The sequence below is a fragment of the Oncorhynchus tshawytscha genome, linkage group LG08 (assembly GCF_018296145.1).
Source record: "Oncorhynchus tshawytscha isolate Ot180627B linkage group LG08, Otsh_v2.0, whole genome shotgun sequence".
Classification (NCBI taxonomy): domain Eukaryota; kingdom Metazoa; phylum Chordata; class Actinopteri; order Salmoniformes; family Salmonidae; genus Oncorhynchus; species Oncorhynchus tshawytscha.
The window spans coordinates 68,102,593-68,121,286 of record NC_056436.1 but is presented as its reverse complement, the minus strand read 5'-3'; the positions used below and the strand labels follow the sequence as shown (position 1 = coordinate 68,121,286).

Sequence of the window (18,694 nt, the reverse complement as noted above, 5' to 3'; positions counted from 1 at the left end):
CGGAGCCTCCCGCCTGTCCGGCGCCGCTGCCGGAGCCTCCCGCCTGTCCGGCGCTCCCGCCTGTCCGGCGCCGCTGTCCGGAGCCTCCCGCCTGTCCGGCGCCGCTGCCGGAGCCTCCCGCCTGTCCGGAGCCTCCCGCCGCCTGTCCGGCGCCGCTGCCGGAGTCTCCCGCCTGTCCGGCGCTGCGGCCGGAGTCTCCCGCCTGTCCGGTGCTGCGGCCGGAGTCTCCCGCCTGTCCGGCGCTGCTGCCGGAGCCTCCCGCCTGTCCGGCGCCGCTGCCAGGAGTCTGAGGCGCCAGAGCGTCAGCCCTCTGCGCCAGAGCCCCTCTGTCCAGAGCTTCTGCCCCTCTGTCCAGAGCTTCTGCCCCTCTGTCCAGAGCTTCTGCCCCTCTGTCCCGAGCTGCTGCCCCTCTGTCCCGAGCTGCCCCTCTGTCCAGTGGGGTCATTGAGAGGGGTGGCCATGGTGAGAAAGCCACGGAGGCGGACAATAAGGCGGACTAAGACAATGGTGAAGTGGGGTCCGCGTCCTGCGCCAGAGCCGCCACCGCGGACAGACGCCCACCCAGACCCTCCCCTATAGGTCAAGGTTTTGCGGCCGGAGTCCGCACCTTTGGGGGGTACTGTCACGTTCTGACATTTATTTCCTGTGTTTTGTATTTAGTTAGTATGGTCAGGGCGTGAGTTGGGTGGGCAGTCTATGTTTGATTTTCTATGATTTGGGGTTTTCTATGTTTCGGCCTAGTATGGTTCTTAATCAGAGGCAGGTGTCATTAGTTGTCTCTGATTGAGAATCATACTTAGGTAGCCTGGGTGTCACTGTGTGTTTGTGGGTGATTGTTCCTGTCTTTGTGTTTTGCACCAGATGGGACTGTTTTAGGTTTTCTCACATTTGTTGTTTTTGTTAGTTAGCTCATGTGTAGTTTCTTTATAAATTAAAGAATATGAATAACCACCACGCTGCGCTTTGGTCTGCCTCTCCTTCAGATGAAGAAAACCATTACACTGACCATGTAGTGAACAAAAATAGAAACGAGTTAGTGCATCTCTGTCCAGCCTTAGGCCTGTATTTTCTTAATGACAGAATTAGAAGGGATTCTTTGGGAAGATTCACCTGCTGCTCAGCTCTTTGGACCAGTGTTGTTGACTATAAGATCTTAGACCCCTCCTCCATTAGTGCATTCACTGTCAGACCACAGACACCATTATCTGACCACTGTCTTTTAAATGACCTCCACCCAAAGACCACACAAACAGGCCTTTACACTGATTCATGTAAATAAAACGTATTGATGGGTCCCTGACAGTGCAATACACTTCAACACAGCATTGCACTGCCCAGAAATACATCCTGTATCAATGATTTATTTTCACATACATTCAGCCCAAACCTCCCTGACATAAATTTGGCTGTGAATAAATTAAATGAGCTCTATCATACAGCAGCCACAAAAGCAAATTTATGCAGAAGAAAAAAACAATTCTAATTGGAAACCTCAAAAAGAAAAATGGTTTGATGCTGAATATAAAAATGTTTAGATCTTTATCAAATAGAAAACATCACCAATCACAAGATAGACATTCGGCAACAATATTGTGACACAATGAAAGAATAGAAAACAAAACCTAAGATGGAAGAAACCGAAGCATTTTGAGAACACTCTGAAAGAGACTGAAGACTCCATTGATGGATATCAGTTGTTGGAGAAATGGAACGGTCTAAATGGAGAACAGAGGACGGACCTAGCTATTCAAAATGGCAACATTTGGAAAGATCATTTTGAAAGGCTCTATGGAATAATAGCATCAGAAGACCTTAGCTTAAATCAAAGAAATATGCAAGAAAACCAATTAAAAGCAACCAGAACCCAATTGGCTACCAAATTACACAGGATGAACTTTCAAAGAAAATACAAAGCCTTAAACCTGGAAAGGCATGTGGCCCTGACAGAGCAGGAGACACTCCTACAAATGAGGAAACACCATATAAAATCTACATACAGAATTATGCATAATTATCCTAAATATCCAAAGAAAGTACCAAATAACACATGCAGAGAGTAACTCAGAATGACCTTGAATTGTCAATATAAAGAAAAGGACACTTACATTTTGTCACCATATGAAATTAAGCCCCAAAACATCTTTACAATTAAAAACAATGGAAACCCAAGAGCTGAAACCTGAAAAGAGTCCCCTATGTCATCTGTTAAAAACACACAAAAAACTATTATCCAAACACACAGGGAAATCATTCAAATTGTTACAGAAATGAAAACCTTCTATTTGACAAATTGGGAAAATGAAACAAGAACACAGAAAAAACAAAATTGCTATTTGGACCTCAAAAGAGAATACAAATTGGCAGAATATCTCTACACTGTCAGATATACAAAACAGAGACAGATCCTGACCAAATACAGGCTCAGAAACCACCAACTGGCTATAGAAAAAGGGAGACACAAAAAGACATGGCTACCCCAAGAGGTGTGTCTATGTGGTCACTGTACGACAGGGGAAGTAAAGACAGAGATGTACTTTTTCCTCTACGGTGAGAAATACTCCCAAATAAGATAATATTTTTTCAAGAAAATATCCCAATCAATTCCCAACTTCTTTGCATTTACAAATGACAGAAAGCTGGGAGTTATTCTGGGTGAGGGAGGAACTGCAAATATGACTGCCAGATATGTACAGATGAAGTCGGAAGTTGACATACACCTTAGCCAAATACATGTGAACTCAGTTTTTCACAATTCCTGACATTTAATCCAATTAAAAAGTATCTGTCTTAGGTCAGTTAGGATCACCACTTTATTTTAAGAATGTGAAATGTCAGAATAATAGTAGAGAGAATGATTTATTTCAGCTGTTATTTCTTTCATCACATTCCCAGTGGGTCAGAAGTTTACATACACTCAATTAGTATTTGGGAGCATTGCCTTTAAATTGTTAAGCTTGGGTTAAACGTTTTGGGTAGCCTTCCACAAGCTTCCCACAATAAGTTGGTTGAATTTCAGCCCATTCCCCCTGACAGAGCGGGTGTAACTGAGTCAGGTTTGTAGGCCTCCTTGCTCGCACATGCTTTTCAGCTCTGCCCACAAACTTTCTATAGGATTGACGTCAGGGCTTGTGATGGCCACTCCAATACCTTGTCTTTGTTGTCCTTAAACCATTTTGCCACAACTTTGGAAGTATGCTTGGGGTCATTGTCCAGTTGGAAGACCCATTTGCGACCAAGCTTTAACTTCCTGACTGATGTCTTGAGATGTTGCTTCAATATATCCACATTATTTTCTCTCCTCATGATGCCATCTATTTTGTGTAGTGCACCAGACCCTCCTGCAGCAAAGCACCCCCACAACATGATGCTGCCACCCTTGTGCTTCACGGTTGGGATGGTGTTCTTCGGCTTGCAAGCATCACCCTTTTTCCTCCAAAGTTAACGGTGGTCATTATGGCCAAACAGTTGTAATTTTGTTTCATCAGACCAGAGGACTTTTCTCCAAAAAGTACGATCTTTGTCCCCATGTGCAGTATGCCTGAGCGGTATGACAACTGCGTGGTCCCATGGTGTTCATACTTGCATTCTATTGTTTGTACAGATGAACGTGGTACCTTCAGGCGTTTGGAAATTGCTCCCAAGGATAAACCAGACTTGTGGAGGTCTACAATCTTTTTTCTGAGGTCTTGTCTGATTTCTTTTGATTTTCCCATGATGTCAAGCAAAGAAAATCAAATCCAAATCAAATCTATAGGAAATCTATAGAGGCACTGAGTTTGAAGGTAGGCCTTGAAATACATCCACAGGTACACTTCCAATTGTCTCAAATGATGTCAATTAGCCTATCAGAAGCTTCTAAAGCCATTACATCATTTTCTGGAATTTTCCAAGCTTTTTAAAGGCACAGAAAACGTCTGACCCACTGGAATTGTGATACAGTGAATTATAAGTGAAATAATCTGTCTGTAAACAATTGTTGGAAAAATGACTTGTGTCATGCACAAAGTAGATGTCCTAACCGACTTCCAAAAACTATAGTTTGTTAACAAGAAATTTGTGGAGTGGTTGAAAAACTAGTTTTAATGACTTCAACCTAAGTGTATGTAAACTTCCGACTTCAACTTTATATGGTTCCCATAGGGACATCCCATGACAATGAATTCCTTGAAGTATTTGCATTGTAAATAACTAACAGTAATACATAGTGTAACCATCATCTATGTACATGTTGTTGTTTATTTATTACCCATTCATTCTTTTTCTTTTTATAATAGTTTTTATTTTTAATTTACATTTATCGACCGAAGATTCCACAATACAACAGCAGTAGTATTGTACATGTATACATGATTATATGTACTATTATTATTACTACTGAAATGAACTGGATTTCATTATCCTCTTGCAATGTACTGGGTTTACTGATAGAGGGAGAGAGTAGAGAGAGGTATAGAGGAAGAGAGTAGAGGGAGAGAGAGAAAAAGAGAGAGAGGGTAGAGAGTGAGAGTAAAGAGAGAGAGAGAGAGAGTAGAGCGGGAGAGAGAGAGAAAGAAAGAGAGACAGAGAAAGGACTCGGAGACTAGGGCCTTAACAGAATAGACCCACTAGCCCTATTAATCTGTCATCGGGAAGGATGGAGCAGGATTTTTAACCAGCAGCCGCACGCTTCCTAATTCATTTGGGGACCCAGCTGATTGACGTTCATCAGCTAAGACAACAGGAAGTGAATGGGGTTGGAGTGTTTTCGAGACAGGGGTTAAGCCACAGATGGTTCCATGTTGCTTTTATAGTCACTGCTTTTGTTTTAGAAAGAGTAGTGCACTATGTAGGGAATAGGGTGCAATGGCAGGGAGAGCTGCTCTGCTGTCACTGGGCTGGGTGATGGATAGACTAAAGGGCTTCAGGAGGAGGAAAGGACAGTGGAAGGGATGGAGATAAATCACGCAGCCAATCTATAGCTAGCTACTGTGTCCTGTCCTGATTAGCACAGCACAGCAGAGGACAGGACAGTCTGTGGCTATTTAGTCAGTGTCCTTCTGTAGACAGACGTGGACACAAAGCCTAAAGAGTGATGATGTCTCTCTCTCTTGATCTCTCTCTCTCTCTCCCTCTTTCTCTACACGAATATGAACTCGGACAGAGAAGACACTGCAGAGCCCACTAGATGAGGTGGAAAGGGGTGACGGGTGAGGCAGTAAGAGGAGTGATGGGTGGGGCAGTAAGAGGGGTGATGGGTGGGGCAGTAAGAGGGTTGATGGATGGCAGTAAGAGGGGTGATGGGTGGAGCAGTAAGAGGTTGATGGATGGCAGTAAGAGGGGTGATGGGTGGAGCAGTAAGAGGGGTGATGGGTGGGGAAGTAAGAGGGGAGATGGATGGCAGTAAGAGGAGTGATGGGTGGGGCAGTAAGAGGGGTGATGGGTGGAGCAATAAGAGGGTTGATGGGTAGGGCAGTAAGAGGGGTGATGGGTGGGGAAGTAAGAGGGGGATGGATGGCAGTAAGAGGGGTGATGGGTGGAGCAGTAAGAGGGGTGATGGGTGGGGAAGTAAGAGGGGGATGGATGGCAGTAAGAGGAGTGATGGTTGGGGCAGTAAGAGGGTTGAGGGTGGGGCAGTAAGAGGGTTGATGGATGGGGCAGTAAGAGGGTTGATGGATGGGGCAGTAAGAGGGTTGATGGGTGCGGCAGTAAGAGGGTTGACGGGTGGGGCATTAAGAGGGTTGACGGGTGGGGCATTAAGAGACGGGTGGGGCATTAAGAGGGTTGGGTGGGGCAGTAAGAGGGTTGATGGGTGGGGCAGTAAGAGGGGACGGGTGGGGCATTAAGAGGGTTGACGGGTGGGGCATTAAGAGGGTTGACGGGTGGGGCAGTAAGAGGGTTGGGGTGGGGCATTAAGAGGGTTGACAGGTGGGGCAGTAAGAGGGGTGATGGGTGGGGAAGTAAGAGGGGGATGGATGGCAGTAAGAGGAGTGATGGGTGGGGCAGTAAGAGGGTTGAGGGGTGGGGCAGTAAGAGGGTTGATGGATGGGGCAGTAAGAGGGTTGATGGATGGGGCAGTAAGAGTGTTAATGGGAGGGGCAGTAAGAGGGTTGATGGATGGGGCAGTAAGAGGGTTGATGGGTGCGGCAGTAAGAGGGTTGGGTGGGGCAGTAAGAGTGTTAATGGGTGGGGCAGTAAGAGGGTTGACGGGTGAGGCAGTAAGAGGGTTGACGGGTGGGGCATAAAGAGGGTTGGGTGGGGCAGTAAGAGGGTTGACGGGTGGGGCATTAAGAGGGTTGACAGGTGGGCAGTAAGAGGGTTAACGGGTGGGGCAGTAAGAGGGTTGACGGGTGGGACATTAAGAGAGTTGCGGGTGGGGTAGTAAGAGGGTTGACGGGTGGGGCAGTAAGAGGGTTAACGGGTGGGGCAGTAAGAGGGTTGACGGGTGGGGCAGTAAGAGGGTTGATGGATGGCAGTAAGAGGGGTGATGGGTGGAGCAGTAAGAGGTTAATGGATGGCAGTAAGAGGGGTGATGGGTGGGCAGTAAGAGGGGTGATGGGTGGGGGTAAGAGGGGTGATGGGTGGAGCAGTAAGAGGTTAATGGATGGCAGTAAGAGGGGTGATGGGTGGAGCAGTAAGAGGTAAGAGGGGTGATGGGTGGGCAGTAAGAGGGGTGTGGGTGGGGAAGTAAGAGGGGAGATGGATGGCAGTAAGAGAAATGATGGGTGGGGCAGTAAGAGGGGTGATGGGTGGAGCAATAAGAGGGTTGATGGGTAGGACAGTAAGAGGGGTGATGGGTGGGGAAGTAAGAGGGGGATGGATGGCAGTAAGAGGGGTGATGGGTGGAGCAGTAAGAGGGGTGATGGGTGGGGAAGTAAGAGGTGGGATGGATGGCAGTAAGAAGAGTGATGGGTGGGGCAGTAAGAGGGTTGAGGGTGGGGCAGTAAGAGGGTTGATGGATGGGGCAGTAAGAGTGTTAATGGGAGGGGCAGTAAGAGGGTTGATGGATGGGGCAGTAAGAGGGTTGATGGGTGCGGCAGTAAGAGGGTTGACGGGTGGGGCAGTAAGAGTGTTAATGGGTGGGGCAGTAAGAGGGTTAATGGGTGGGGCAGTAAGAGGGTTGACGGGTGGGGCATTAAGAGGGTTGACAGGTGGGGCAGTAAGAGGGTTGACGGGTGGGGCATTAAGAGGGTTGACAGGTGGGGCAGTAAGAGGGTTAACGGGTGGGGCAGTAAGAGGGTTGACGGGTAGGGCAGTAAGAGGGTTGACGGGTGGGGCAGTAAGAGGGTTAACGGGTGGGGCAGTAAGAGGGTTGACGGGTGGGGCAGTAAGAGGGTTGATGGGTGAAGCAGTAATTAGGATGATGGGTGGGGCAGTAGGACAGTGTTGGTGTCTGTAGTGTGTGTCAGTGGGCAGAGCCCTGGGTACAGTGGTACAGTGTGTCGTGTGATGGCGTGGTCGGCTAAGCTGCGCCCTGAACGGTCTGCGAGCGGGATTAGTGGGTGACATAAAAGGCTGAGCGCCGCCATCTGCAGCGAGCGACATGGATGCCAAAACATAATTCAAACAAACAGTGAGATGGCACAGCATTCTGGGTAGGAGAGTGTGAAGCGGGTTGCTTTTTATGAGCCACATGCAGGAAGACAGGACAATAGAAGCCCAGGGGCAGGGTGACTGGGGCAAAGTGGTGACCGGGGAGGCTGGGGGCGAGAGGTTGGGGGAGGCTGATGGAGAGAGGGTAGGCTGGGGGAGAGAGGGGAGGCTGGTGGAGGCTGGGGGAGAGAAGAGAGGGGAGGCTAGGGGAGAGAGTGTATGCTGGGGGATATCGCAGCTGCAGAGCTGGACTCTCAATCACCCCCTGCGTTTAGTTGATATAGCAGCTGCAGAGCTGGACTCTCAATCACCCCTTGCGTTTAGTTGATATAGCAGTTGTGAGGCTTCAGTGTTTAGACCAGAGGGACATCAGTGCGCTAGCCTCATACATGGCCAATAACTCACTGTCAGCCCAGCCCAGTGGAGGTTGCTTTGCTGGCTGACAGAGATCTGTATTCTGCCACTTTTGCAACAACATGTCATGTCCATGCTCTCTGGCAAATACGTTTGTAAGCCTGGAGAGACATACAGGGGGCAGCCATTTTGTTACAATTAATGGACAACATTGTGGATTGACATATTGTGTTAAGGATAGACAGATACAGTAGTCTCTGTGTGTGTGTGTGTGTGTGTGTGTGTGTGTGTGTGTGTGTGTGTGTGTGTGTGTGTGTGTGTGTGTGTGTGTGTGTGTGTGTGTGTGTGTGTGTGTGTGTGTGTGTGTGTGTGGAGCTGACACTTAACAGAACACAGCCAAGGGCGGCATTCAGCCCAGAAAGCCCAGATGCAGATCATGTTATCTGCTCTGACAGATACAGACGTGTGACATGTGTCTCATTTGTTTAGAGAGCCATTAGAATAATATCTCCCTGTTTCTTGTGAATGTAAAAAAAAAAAAGAAAAGCCAGGCAATCTGAAAACTGGGGGAAATGAATGCCACTCCAGTTTTCAGTAGCCAATAAAGCTTTCTGCAGGATATCAGGGATGAGATTACGCGTGTGTGGGGAGAGCGGTGTGTCCCTACTGTGGAGCAGTAGAACAGGAGGGCATTAGGGGAGAGACGAGAGAGCATATGAGAAAATCAATACATGGGCCGATTGGAATCTGTGAGGGTTTTTCTTTGGAAGGAAACTGGAGGGTTGGACTATTTCAGCAATTAAATCAGGAGTCACCTTGCTGGGGCTGGGGTGGGGGCGTACTGAGGAGGAGTTGTGTGTGTGTGTGTGGGGGGGGGTTACAAAATAGTTGCAAGCTACCACTCACTGTCTCCCTCCCTCTCTCCCTCAATCCTATATGGTCTGTGAATAGCTGAAGGATTAGCCATGGCTAACTGTGCTAAATGCTATAACAAGTGACGAGGTTGTGATTGACTGTCCCTCTCTCCTCTCTCTCCCTCTCTCCTCTCTCTCCCTCGCTCTCTCTCTCTCTCCCTCTCTCCTGTCTCTCCTTTTCTCTCGCTCTCTTTGTGGAGATAAGTCTATTCTACCACAGTGTACTCTCTGTTTAGGACTAAATAGCATTCTAGTTTGCTCTGTTTTTTGGTAAATTCTTTCCAATGTGTCGAGTAATTATCTTTTAGTTTAATTCATGATTTGGTTGGGTCTAATTGTGTTGCTGTTGCTGTCCTGGAGTCTGTTTGTGTTTGTAAACAGAGCCCCAGGACCAGCTTGCTTAGAGGACTCTTCTCCAGGTTCATCTCTCTCTAGGTGATGTCTTTGTTATGGAAGGTTTGGGAATGACTTGCTTTTAGGTGCCTGTAGAATTTAACGTCTCTTTACTGGATGTTGATCATTAGCGGGTGTCGGCCGCATTCTGCATTGTATGCATTATTCGCTGATGCCTGCAGAGTCTCCATTTGGTGAATTCTTGGTTGGTGAGCGGACCCCAGACCTCACAACCATGAAGGGCAATGGATTCTAGAACTGATTCAATTATTTTTAGCCAGATCCTAATTGGTATGTCGAATTTTATGTTCCTTTTGATGGCATAGAAGGCCCTTCTTCCCTTGTCTCTCAGATCGTTCACAGCTTTGTGGAAGTTACCTGTGGTGCTGATGTTTAGGCCGAGGTATGTATAGATTGTTAGGGCAACGGTGTCTAGATGGAATTTGTGTTCGTGGTCGTGGCAACTGGACCTTTTTTGTAACACCATTATTTTAGTCTTACTGAGATGTACTGTCAGGACCCAGGTCTGACATAATCTGTGCAGCAGATGTAGGTGCTGCTGTAGGCCCTCCTTGGTTGGGGACAGAAGCACCAGATCACCAACAAACAGTAGACATTTGACTTCAGATTTTAGTAGGGTGATTCCGGGTGCTGCAGACTGATCTAGTGCCCTCGCCAATTTGTTGATATATTTGTTGAAGAGGGTGAGGCTTAAACTGCATCTCAGTCTCACCCCACGGCCCTGTGGAAAAAAATGTGTGTTTTTTTACAATTTAAGCTGCACACTTGTTTGTGTACATGGATTTTATGACGTCGTATGTTTTTTCCCTCAACACCACCTTCCATCAGTTTGTATAGCAGACCCTCATGCCAAATGGAGCCAAACGCTTTTTTAAAATCTCTCTCTGTGAGTGTTTAGCTGGCGGGACCTGTGTGGGTCCCTGGCTGTCTTTCAAACAGCCTGCCGCTGCATGACTTCCACTTGGCTAACCCTAACCCTGTAATTTATAGCAAAAGGTTTAAAAAGGCACCTTAGTTCAGCAACACTGAGAGGGAGTGGTCATTCTAAGGGTGCATCCCTTAGGGCTCTGAGCCGTAATACTTCACTCGAAACACAGAGGTCGGCCCATTGAGCCTAATTTCAACAACACAATAATTGCAGTAAATCATCGATAAGCGCTCCTCTGATTGGCTGATTTGGGGCAGAGTTTTGGGTTATGCAATGTTTATTGTTCTGGGCAATGAATGGGGGCCATTGGCTTGGAGTTGCTTCCTTCTCCCTCTTTACACATTCCATGTGCAACTCTGTGTTGTTGTATGTGTCGAATTGCTACGCTTTATCTTGGCCAGGTCGCAGTTGCAAATGAGAACTTGTTCTCAACTAGCCTACATGGTTAAATAAAGGTGAAATAAATGTAAAAAATAAAAATAAAGTTCTGCCCAACACAGTCACCCGTCAACATGGTGGAAAACCTACGATTGGCTTGTGGTTTTATATCGTATCATCATCAGAGTCCATGCAAATCAGCTGCAGCATCTTCCCCTTTAACAGTGAACTGTAGTAACTATGTTAATTAAAAGGAACATTGGAAGCAATCTTTTATGGTTTGATGATTACCTGGATTTTTGTTTTGTTGTATATTAGCATCTCATGAATAGACGAATGAATTAATAAATGAATGAATTAAATTATATTATTGGGCACTTGTTTCAACAGACCTGAACCCATCTACCTCGGATTGATGGACATGTCAGACACATAACTCTTTCCTCCTTTGTCTTTCACGGTGAAGCCACGCCAGGTGCTTGTTAATGGGCTTCTCATATATGGAGGAGGATAGAGGAAGGAGTAGGGCTACTTACAGGTTTTTGACAGTTGTGATCCCACGGAAAGCCTTACGAGGAACTGCCTGGATCTGGTTCTCACTGAGATCCCTGGGGAGCATGAGATAAAGACAAGGATGAAACGTTAGAGGCAGTTTGAAGGCACAACTTGCCTTTCAGAGAGGCGAAGCTTTAAGAACATATGCACATTCTGGAGAATTCTGCGGAGTAATGATAGGCATCCCTTTAAAGTTCAAAACCATAAACACCATATCTTACCTTTTGTCTCCTTCTTCCCTCTTATATCCCCCTCTCTCCCTGTCATGTGTGGTGAGGAATACATATGTGTGTACATGTTTTTAATGTAAAATGTTTAACTTAAGTAGAACCCTCCGAGAGTGTTCCATTATTCTGGAGAAGGACTGAAGCAATCACATTGGGTTTGAGTAACTGGAGAATGCATGACAGAAGAAAAGAACACCCACAGACTGAGACATTGCATGACATTACTACTCTGACAGTTTTTCTTCTCCCTCTATGCATTCAGTTATGAGGCAAATTATTTTGGACATGTCACAATGGTTTTGCTTAACTATATTAAGCTTGTTTGTTTGTAGATCCTTACCGGGCAAACATAATTTGAAAACCAGAATGCAATTACTGGGCAGGGAGGAAATAAATAAGATATGGAATATCTGGGGGGATAATCAGGGTGTCTGTTTCCCAGTCATGCCTGCTCTACATTACAGAGAGAGACCACCGGTGGGTTTAACCGCTGACCTCGCTACGACCACTTCCAGTGATAAACAATCAGGCAAGGATCCAAATACACTGTGGAATTCTGCCAGCCCAGGCACTCTCCACCTCTCTCTCTCTCCCTCCTACTGCCAGCCCAGGCACTCTCCACCTCTCTCTCTCCCTCCTACTGCCAGCCCAGGCACTCTCCACCTCTCTCTCTCCCTCCTACTGCCAGCCCAGGCACTCTCCACCTCTCTCTCTCTCCCTCCTACTGCCAGCCCAGGCACTCTCCACCTCTCTCTCTCTCCCTCCTACTGCCAGCCCAGGCACTCTCCACCTCTCTCTCTCTCCCTCCTACTGCCAGCCCAGGCACTCTCTCTCTCTCCCTCCTACTGCCAGCCCAGGCACTCTCCACCTCTCTCTCTCTCCCTCCTACTGCCAGCCCAGGCACTCTCCACCTCTCTCTCCCTCCTACTGCCAGCCCAGGCACTCTCCACCCTCTCTCTCTCCCTCCTACTCTCTCTCTCTCCCTCCTACTGCCAGCCCAGGCACTCTCCACCTCTCTCTCTCTCCCTCCTACTGCCAGCCCAGGCACTCTCCACCTCTCTCTCTCCCTCCTACTGCCAGCCCAGGCACTCTCCACCTCTCTCTCTCTCTCCCTCCTACTGCCAGCCCAGGCACTCTCCACCTCTCTCTCTCCCTCCTACTGCCAGCCCAGGCACTCTCCACCTCTCTCTCTCTCCCTCCTACTGCCAGCCCAGGCACTCTCCACCTCTCTCTCTCTCCCTCCTACTGCCAGCCCAGGCACTCTCTCTCTCTCTCCCTCCTACTGCCAGCCCAGGCACTCTCCACCTCTCTCTCTCTCCCTCCTACTGCCAGCCCAGGCACTCTCCACCTCTCTCTCTCCCTCCTACTGCCAGCCCAGGCACCTCCACCTCTCTCCCTCCTACTGCCAGCCCAGGCACTCTCTCTCTCTCTCCCTCCTACTGCCAGCCCAGGCACTCTCCACCTCTCTCTCTCTCCCTCCTACTGCCAGCCCAGGCACTCTCCACCTCTCTCTCTCTCCCTCCTACTGCCAGCCCAGGCACTCTCCACCTCTCTCTCTCTCCCTCCTACTGCCAGACCAGGCACTCTCCACCTCTCTCTCTCTCCCTCCTACTGCCAGCCCAGGCACTCTCCACCTCTCTCTCTCTCCCTCCTACTGCCAGCCCAGGCACTCTCCACCTCTCTCTCTCTCCCTCCTACTGCCAGCCCAGGCACTCTCCACCTCTCTCTCTCTCCCTCCTACTGCCAGCCCAGGCACTCTCCACCTCTCTCTCTCCCTCCTACTGCCAGCCCAGGCACTCTCCACCTCTCTCTCTCTCCCTCCTACTGCCAGCCCAGGCACTCTCCACCTCTCTCTCTCTCCCTCCTACTGCCAGCCCAGGCACTCTCCTTCTCTCTCCCTCTCCCTCCTACTGCCAGCCCAGGCACCTCTCTCTCTCTCTCCCTCCTACTGCCAGCCCAGGCACTCTCTCTCTCTCTCCCTCTCTCTCTCCCTCCTACTGCCAGCCCAGGCACTCTCCAGCTCTCTCCCTCTCCCTCCTACTGCCAGCCCAGGCACTCTCCTTCTCTCTCCCTCTCCCTCCTACTGCCAGCCCAGGCACTCTCCACCTCTCTCTCTCTCCCTCTCTCTCTCCCTCCTACTGCCAGCCCAGGCACTCTCCAGCTCTCTCTCTTTCCCTCTCTCTCTCCCTCTTGCCTCTCTCTCTTTCCCTCTTTCTCTCTCTCTCTCTCTCTTCTCCCTCCTACTGCCAGCCCAGGCACTCTCCTTCTCTCTCCCTCTCCCTCCTACTGCCAGCCCAGGCACTCTCCACCTCTCTCTCTCTCTCCCTCTCTCTCTCCCTCCTACTGCCAGCCCAGGCACTCTCCAGCTCTCTCTCTTTCCCTCTCTCTCTCCCTCCTACTGCCAGCCCAGGCACTCTCCACCTCTCTCTCTCTCCCTCTCTCCCTCTTTCTCTCTCTCTCTCTCTCTTGCCTCTCCCTCCTACTGCCAGCCCATAATTATGTATTAAAAAGTATCACCAGCAATTTCCTCTCACAACCTTCTTAAAACAGCATTTATTGGGTGTACGTTATTAAATGGTTGTTTTATTAGTGCCAGAAATCTTGATTAGTGTGCTGTGTGTTGAATAATGAATACACCGTTTTGACCAAGCTTTATTGTTCTTGATGCTTTCAATAACCTTGGATTCTTTGGCCGTAGTCTTTTTGAAAAGATCTGGGAAAGTCTCGGTACATGTACAAAGAAGGCAAACGTTTGAAGGAGTATAACTCATAATAGGCCACTTTAACACGCAGCACAGATGGAAAATGTATCTCGTGTTTACACCTCCGACACTTTGGGTAGGAATGCATTTCTCTTCCCAACTGCTTTTGCCAATGCTTACAGGCTTACAGGCTGACTTTGATGGCATAAATGTAAAACAGATTAAAAAAATCTAATTTTTAATGTATTTCTTTTTTGCCCATTTTTGTTTCTTCTCATAGTGTTTTTATTTTCCTGAGTAGTGAGTCGCAGCTCCGTCATGTCCTCTGCGTGCTACGAGAGGAGAGAGGCTACGGTTTTATACAGGACTTCCAGTTCTAATAAATGTTTTATTGTTTTGTTTACTCGGCTGTGTTTTCTTCGTCCTAAAGACAAAAAAGAAACCATCCAACCTAAATAAGAGCCATTATGAAATAGAATCTCTCTCTGCGGTTTTGAGCAACCTCACACACACACACACACAAACAGACAAACACACACGTGAAGAGGGTTTTATGGGGAAGCTCTAAACATTGGTAATGGACATTATGCTGCCATATTAACTTTGGAGGACATTAGTCTTGCCAAACACAACAGCTGTAAAGTATGGTACTGTATGCAACATGTTAAATGAGAAGAAGTTATGTCATTCATTTAATGACGTATCATCTCCTCTGCTATATCTGTTGAGCAGTAATAGGCCTTGCCTATGTAATCTCATTGCTGATGTTATTTGATATTGGGGAGATACTGCTGTAGTTAATAATGTGTGATGAACAGCAGGCAAGCACGTTACACAGTGTTGCTGGCAGGTGGTGATGCTTGATACATGGTGTATGGATCCCCTGTATCCTCAGTGTCGCAAGTTATTTTAGGTGAGTCAGATCGCCACCTTCAAAGAGACGATCATCCTGCTGAGATTGGTTTCCTGCCTCCGCGTTAAAAGGACACACAGACAACCAACAGTGTACTATCCACATCATCTACCCACTCAAATACACACACACTCACGCGCAAACACACACACACGCGCGCACGCAAACACACATGTACGCATGCAAGTACACTCGCAGGCACACACACGCGCATACACACACAGTTTTGTGTGGGGGAGGAGGGAGGGAGAGCATCAGTCTCCCGACACTGACAATCTGCTTGCAAATGTCATTAATTGTATTTTTCTTTCACCCTCCTCTTTCGGACTCACAGGATGGCTGCTATAAATCTCCTATTGATTGCATTAAAGCCTTCCATGTCCAGACCAGCTGGCAGCACCAAAACATATTACTGATAAAATCCTAGCAACCCACAGGTATCAAAGCAGCACGCGTTCGCTGCAAGGAGGAGCCGTCCTTAAAGCAGGTAAACACACACACACACATGCATTCACACACAACTTTATTCTATTCAATTTCCTTAACAGACATCGGAAAAATAATGAATGGCATGGCAACACAATTCAGTTTCTATTTCTAGTTATCATGTCCTCCCCCTTTCCGGAAGATTAGAGGGAAAGGGAAATAGGGACAGTCACATGAGGAATATTACCATTTCAATGTGAAATGAAAGTGGAAAACAGCTCAAAACCTCAGCTATCATCAACCCTCTTGTTCCAATCATAACCTCTACTACCGTCATCAAAACAGACATCTGTCTTTCTCCATAACTCTTACAAACTACACGCTGCCATAAAGAGAGAATGTATACACCCAGCTGTTGATTCTATACCCCTGACTGACTGGTCTGGTCTGCACCCTGCCTATCAAGGGTACCTATCAAACAGAACAGGAGTGGTGTGCTGTGCTGTCCAGGGCGTGTTGCTCTCGGAGGGCTATTATCTGCATGTCAAATTGAATTTCCACAGCCAGATCCAGTCAGGAGGCAGCTAGTCTTGTCAGTGGCTTTCTGCTGCCTGCTAGCAACACAAACTCTATCCACATCCCCAGTACAACCATCTCAGCCCAGCCCAATCCACCACCAGTACCCCAGCTCAGACCAATCCACCACCACCACCACCACCACCCCAGCTCAGACCAATCCACCACCACCCCAGCCCAGACCAATCCACCACCACCACCACCCCAGCTCAGACCAATCCACCACCACCCCAGCCCAGACCAATCCACCACCAGTACCCCAGCTCAGATCAATCCACCACCACCCCAGCCCAGATCAATCCACCACCACCACAACCCCAGCCCAGATCAATCCACCACCACCACAACTCCAGCCCAGATCAATCCACCACCACTAACCCCCACCCCAGACCAATCCACCACCACCCCAGTCCAGATCAATCCACCACCACTAACCCCCAGACCAATCCACCACCACCACCCCAGTCCAGACCAATCCACCACCACTAACCCACCCCAGACCAATCCACCACCACCACACAAGCCCAGACCAATCCACCACCACTAACCCACCCCAGACCAATCCACCACAATAACCCACCCCAGACCAATCCACCACCACTAACCCACCCCAGCTCAGATCAATCCACCACCACTAACCCAGCCCAGACCAATCCGCCACCACTAACCCACCCCAGACCAATCCACCACCACTAACCCACCCCAGACCAATCCACCACCACTAACCCAGCCCAGACCAATCCGCCACCACTAACCCACCCCAGACCAATCCACCACCACTAACCCACCCCAGACCAATCCACCACCACTAACCCACCCCAGACCAGTCCACCACCACTAACCCACCCCAGACCAGTCCACCACCACTAACCCACTGAGATCAATCCACCACCACTAACCCAGCCCAGACCAATCCGCCACCACTAACCCACCCCAGACCAATCCACCACCACTAACCCACCCCAGACCAATCCACCACGACTAACCCACCCAGACCAATCCACCACCCCACCCCAGCCCAGACCAATCCACCAACACTAACCCAGCCCAATCCACCTCCACCACCCCACCCCAGACCAATCCACCACCCCACCCCAGCCCAAACCACCACCACCCCACCCCACCCCAGATCAATCCACCACCACTAACCCACCCCACCTCAATCCACCACCCCACCCCACCCCAGACCAATCCACCACCACCCCAGCCCAATCCAGCACCACCACCCCAGCCCAGACCAATCCACCACCACCACCCCACCACCACCCCATGTAACCCTTCATATGTAACTCTCCATGCGTAACCCACCATACGTAACCCTCCATACTTAACTCTCCATACTTAACCCTCCATACCTAACCCTCCATATGTAAACCCTGCATATGTAACCCACCATACGTAACCCTCCATACTTAACTCTCCATACTTAACCCTCCATACCTAACCCTCCATACTAACCTTCCATACCTAACCCTCCATACCTAACCCTCCCTAACCCTCCATACCTAACCCTCCATACCTAACCTAACCCTCCCTTCATACATAAACCTCCAAACGTAACCTTCCATACCTAACCCTCCATACCTAACCCTTCATACCTAACCCTTCATACGTAAACCTCCATACGTAACCCTCCATACGTAAACCCTCCATGCGTAACCCACCATACTTAACCCTCCATACCTAACCCTCCATACCTAACCCTCCATACCTAACCCTTCATACATAAACCTCCATACGTAACCCTCCATACCTAACCCTCCATACCTAACCCTCCATACCTAACCCTCCATACCTAACCCTCCATACCTAACCCTCCATACCTAACCCTTCATACATAAACCTCCATACGTAACCCTCCATACCTAACCCTCCATACCTAACCCTTCATACCTAACCCTTCATACGTAAACCTCCATACGTAACCCTCCATACGTAAACCCTCCATGCGTAACCCACCATACTTAACTCCATACTTAACCCTCCATTGCTGTGAAGACAGCACAGGCTATTGAGATTCTATTAGCCATGTGGAACCGGGGTTAATAAAATATCAAGTTGATGGACATTAAAGTTGGGGCATCTGTGCTGGCTGATCAAAGCTTATCCTCATTGTCTTCTGTACTCGGCTTTGTATTCTGCTCCAGCCGTTTAACTCTTCTGCCCTTGCTTAGTGTCTTACATCTACCACAAAGACTCCTTGATTGAATTAAGTCGCTGCTTTATGAATAAAAATATTCCACTATTGATCATCCTGGCTGAGAGCTGACGCAGGCTAAAGTGGGGCAGCCACTCGGTTCATTACACCGCCACCGTCGTCCTCCCACATTTGTTCTGACGAGGAATTTAAAGAAGGAGAAAGAGGACTTCTAAATCATTGTATGGTCTCTAATGCTCCCTTGGGTGCTCTGAGCTCTCTGCTTAAGACGTAACATTCCTTTGCTGCCTCCCAAGAGCCAGTATATGGAAATTATAAATGGAAATAGTTTTTCCTCCTTGTAAGTATCTATTATGTTTTGTCGATACTTTAATTAAATTGGACAGCTTAATGTGATTTATCCTGATCCATACCATTTATGGTTATAAAAGCCTTTTTGGCTCCGGTCCCGAAAAATGTCAAACTAATTTAGATGAGTTACTAGAAGAAAAAGAAAAAACCTGTTGGAGAGGTTGCGCACACTGGGTGAATTGTTATTGGTTAATTCACTTTTATTCCTCTTCTGCCATTTGCTTTAATT

General features: G+C 48.4%; 1 protein-coding gene across 2 annotated transcripts in view; it reads right to left on the bottom strand.

Moving 5' to 3' along the window:
- LOC112238411 (slit homolog 3 protein) overlaps positions 1-18,694 on the bottom strand; it is a 442,088-nt gene that overhangs the window by 199,744 nt on the left and 223,650 nt on the right. For both annotated transcript variants that reach the window (XM_042325880.1, XM_042325879.1), the window contains one exon: positions 11,094-11,165. In XM_042325880.1, the coding sequence (XP_042181814.1) occupies positions 11,094-11,165 (72 nt within the window). The remainder of the gene's footprint in view (positions 1-11,093; positions 11,166-18,694) is intronic.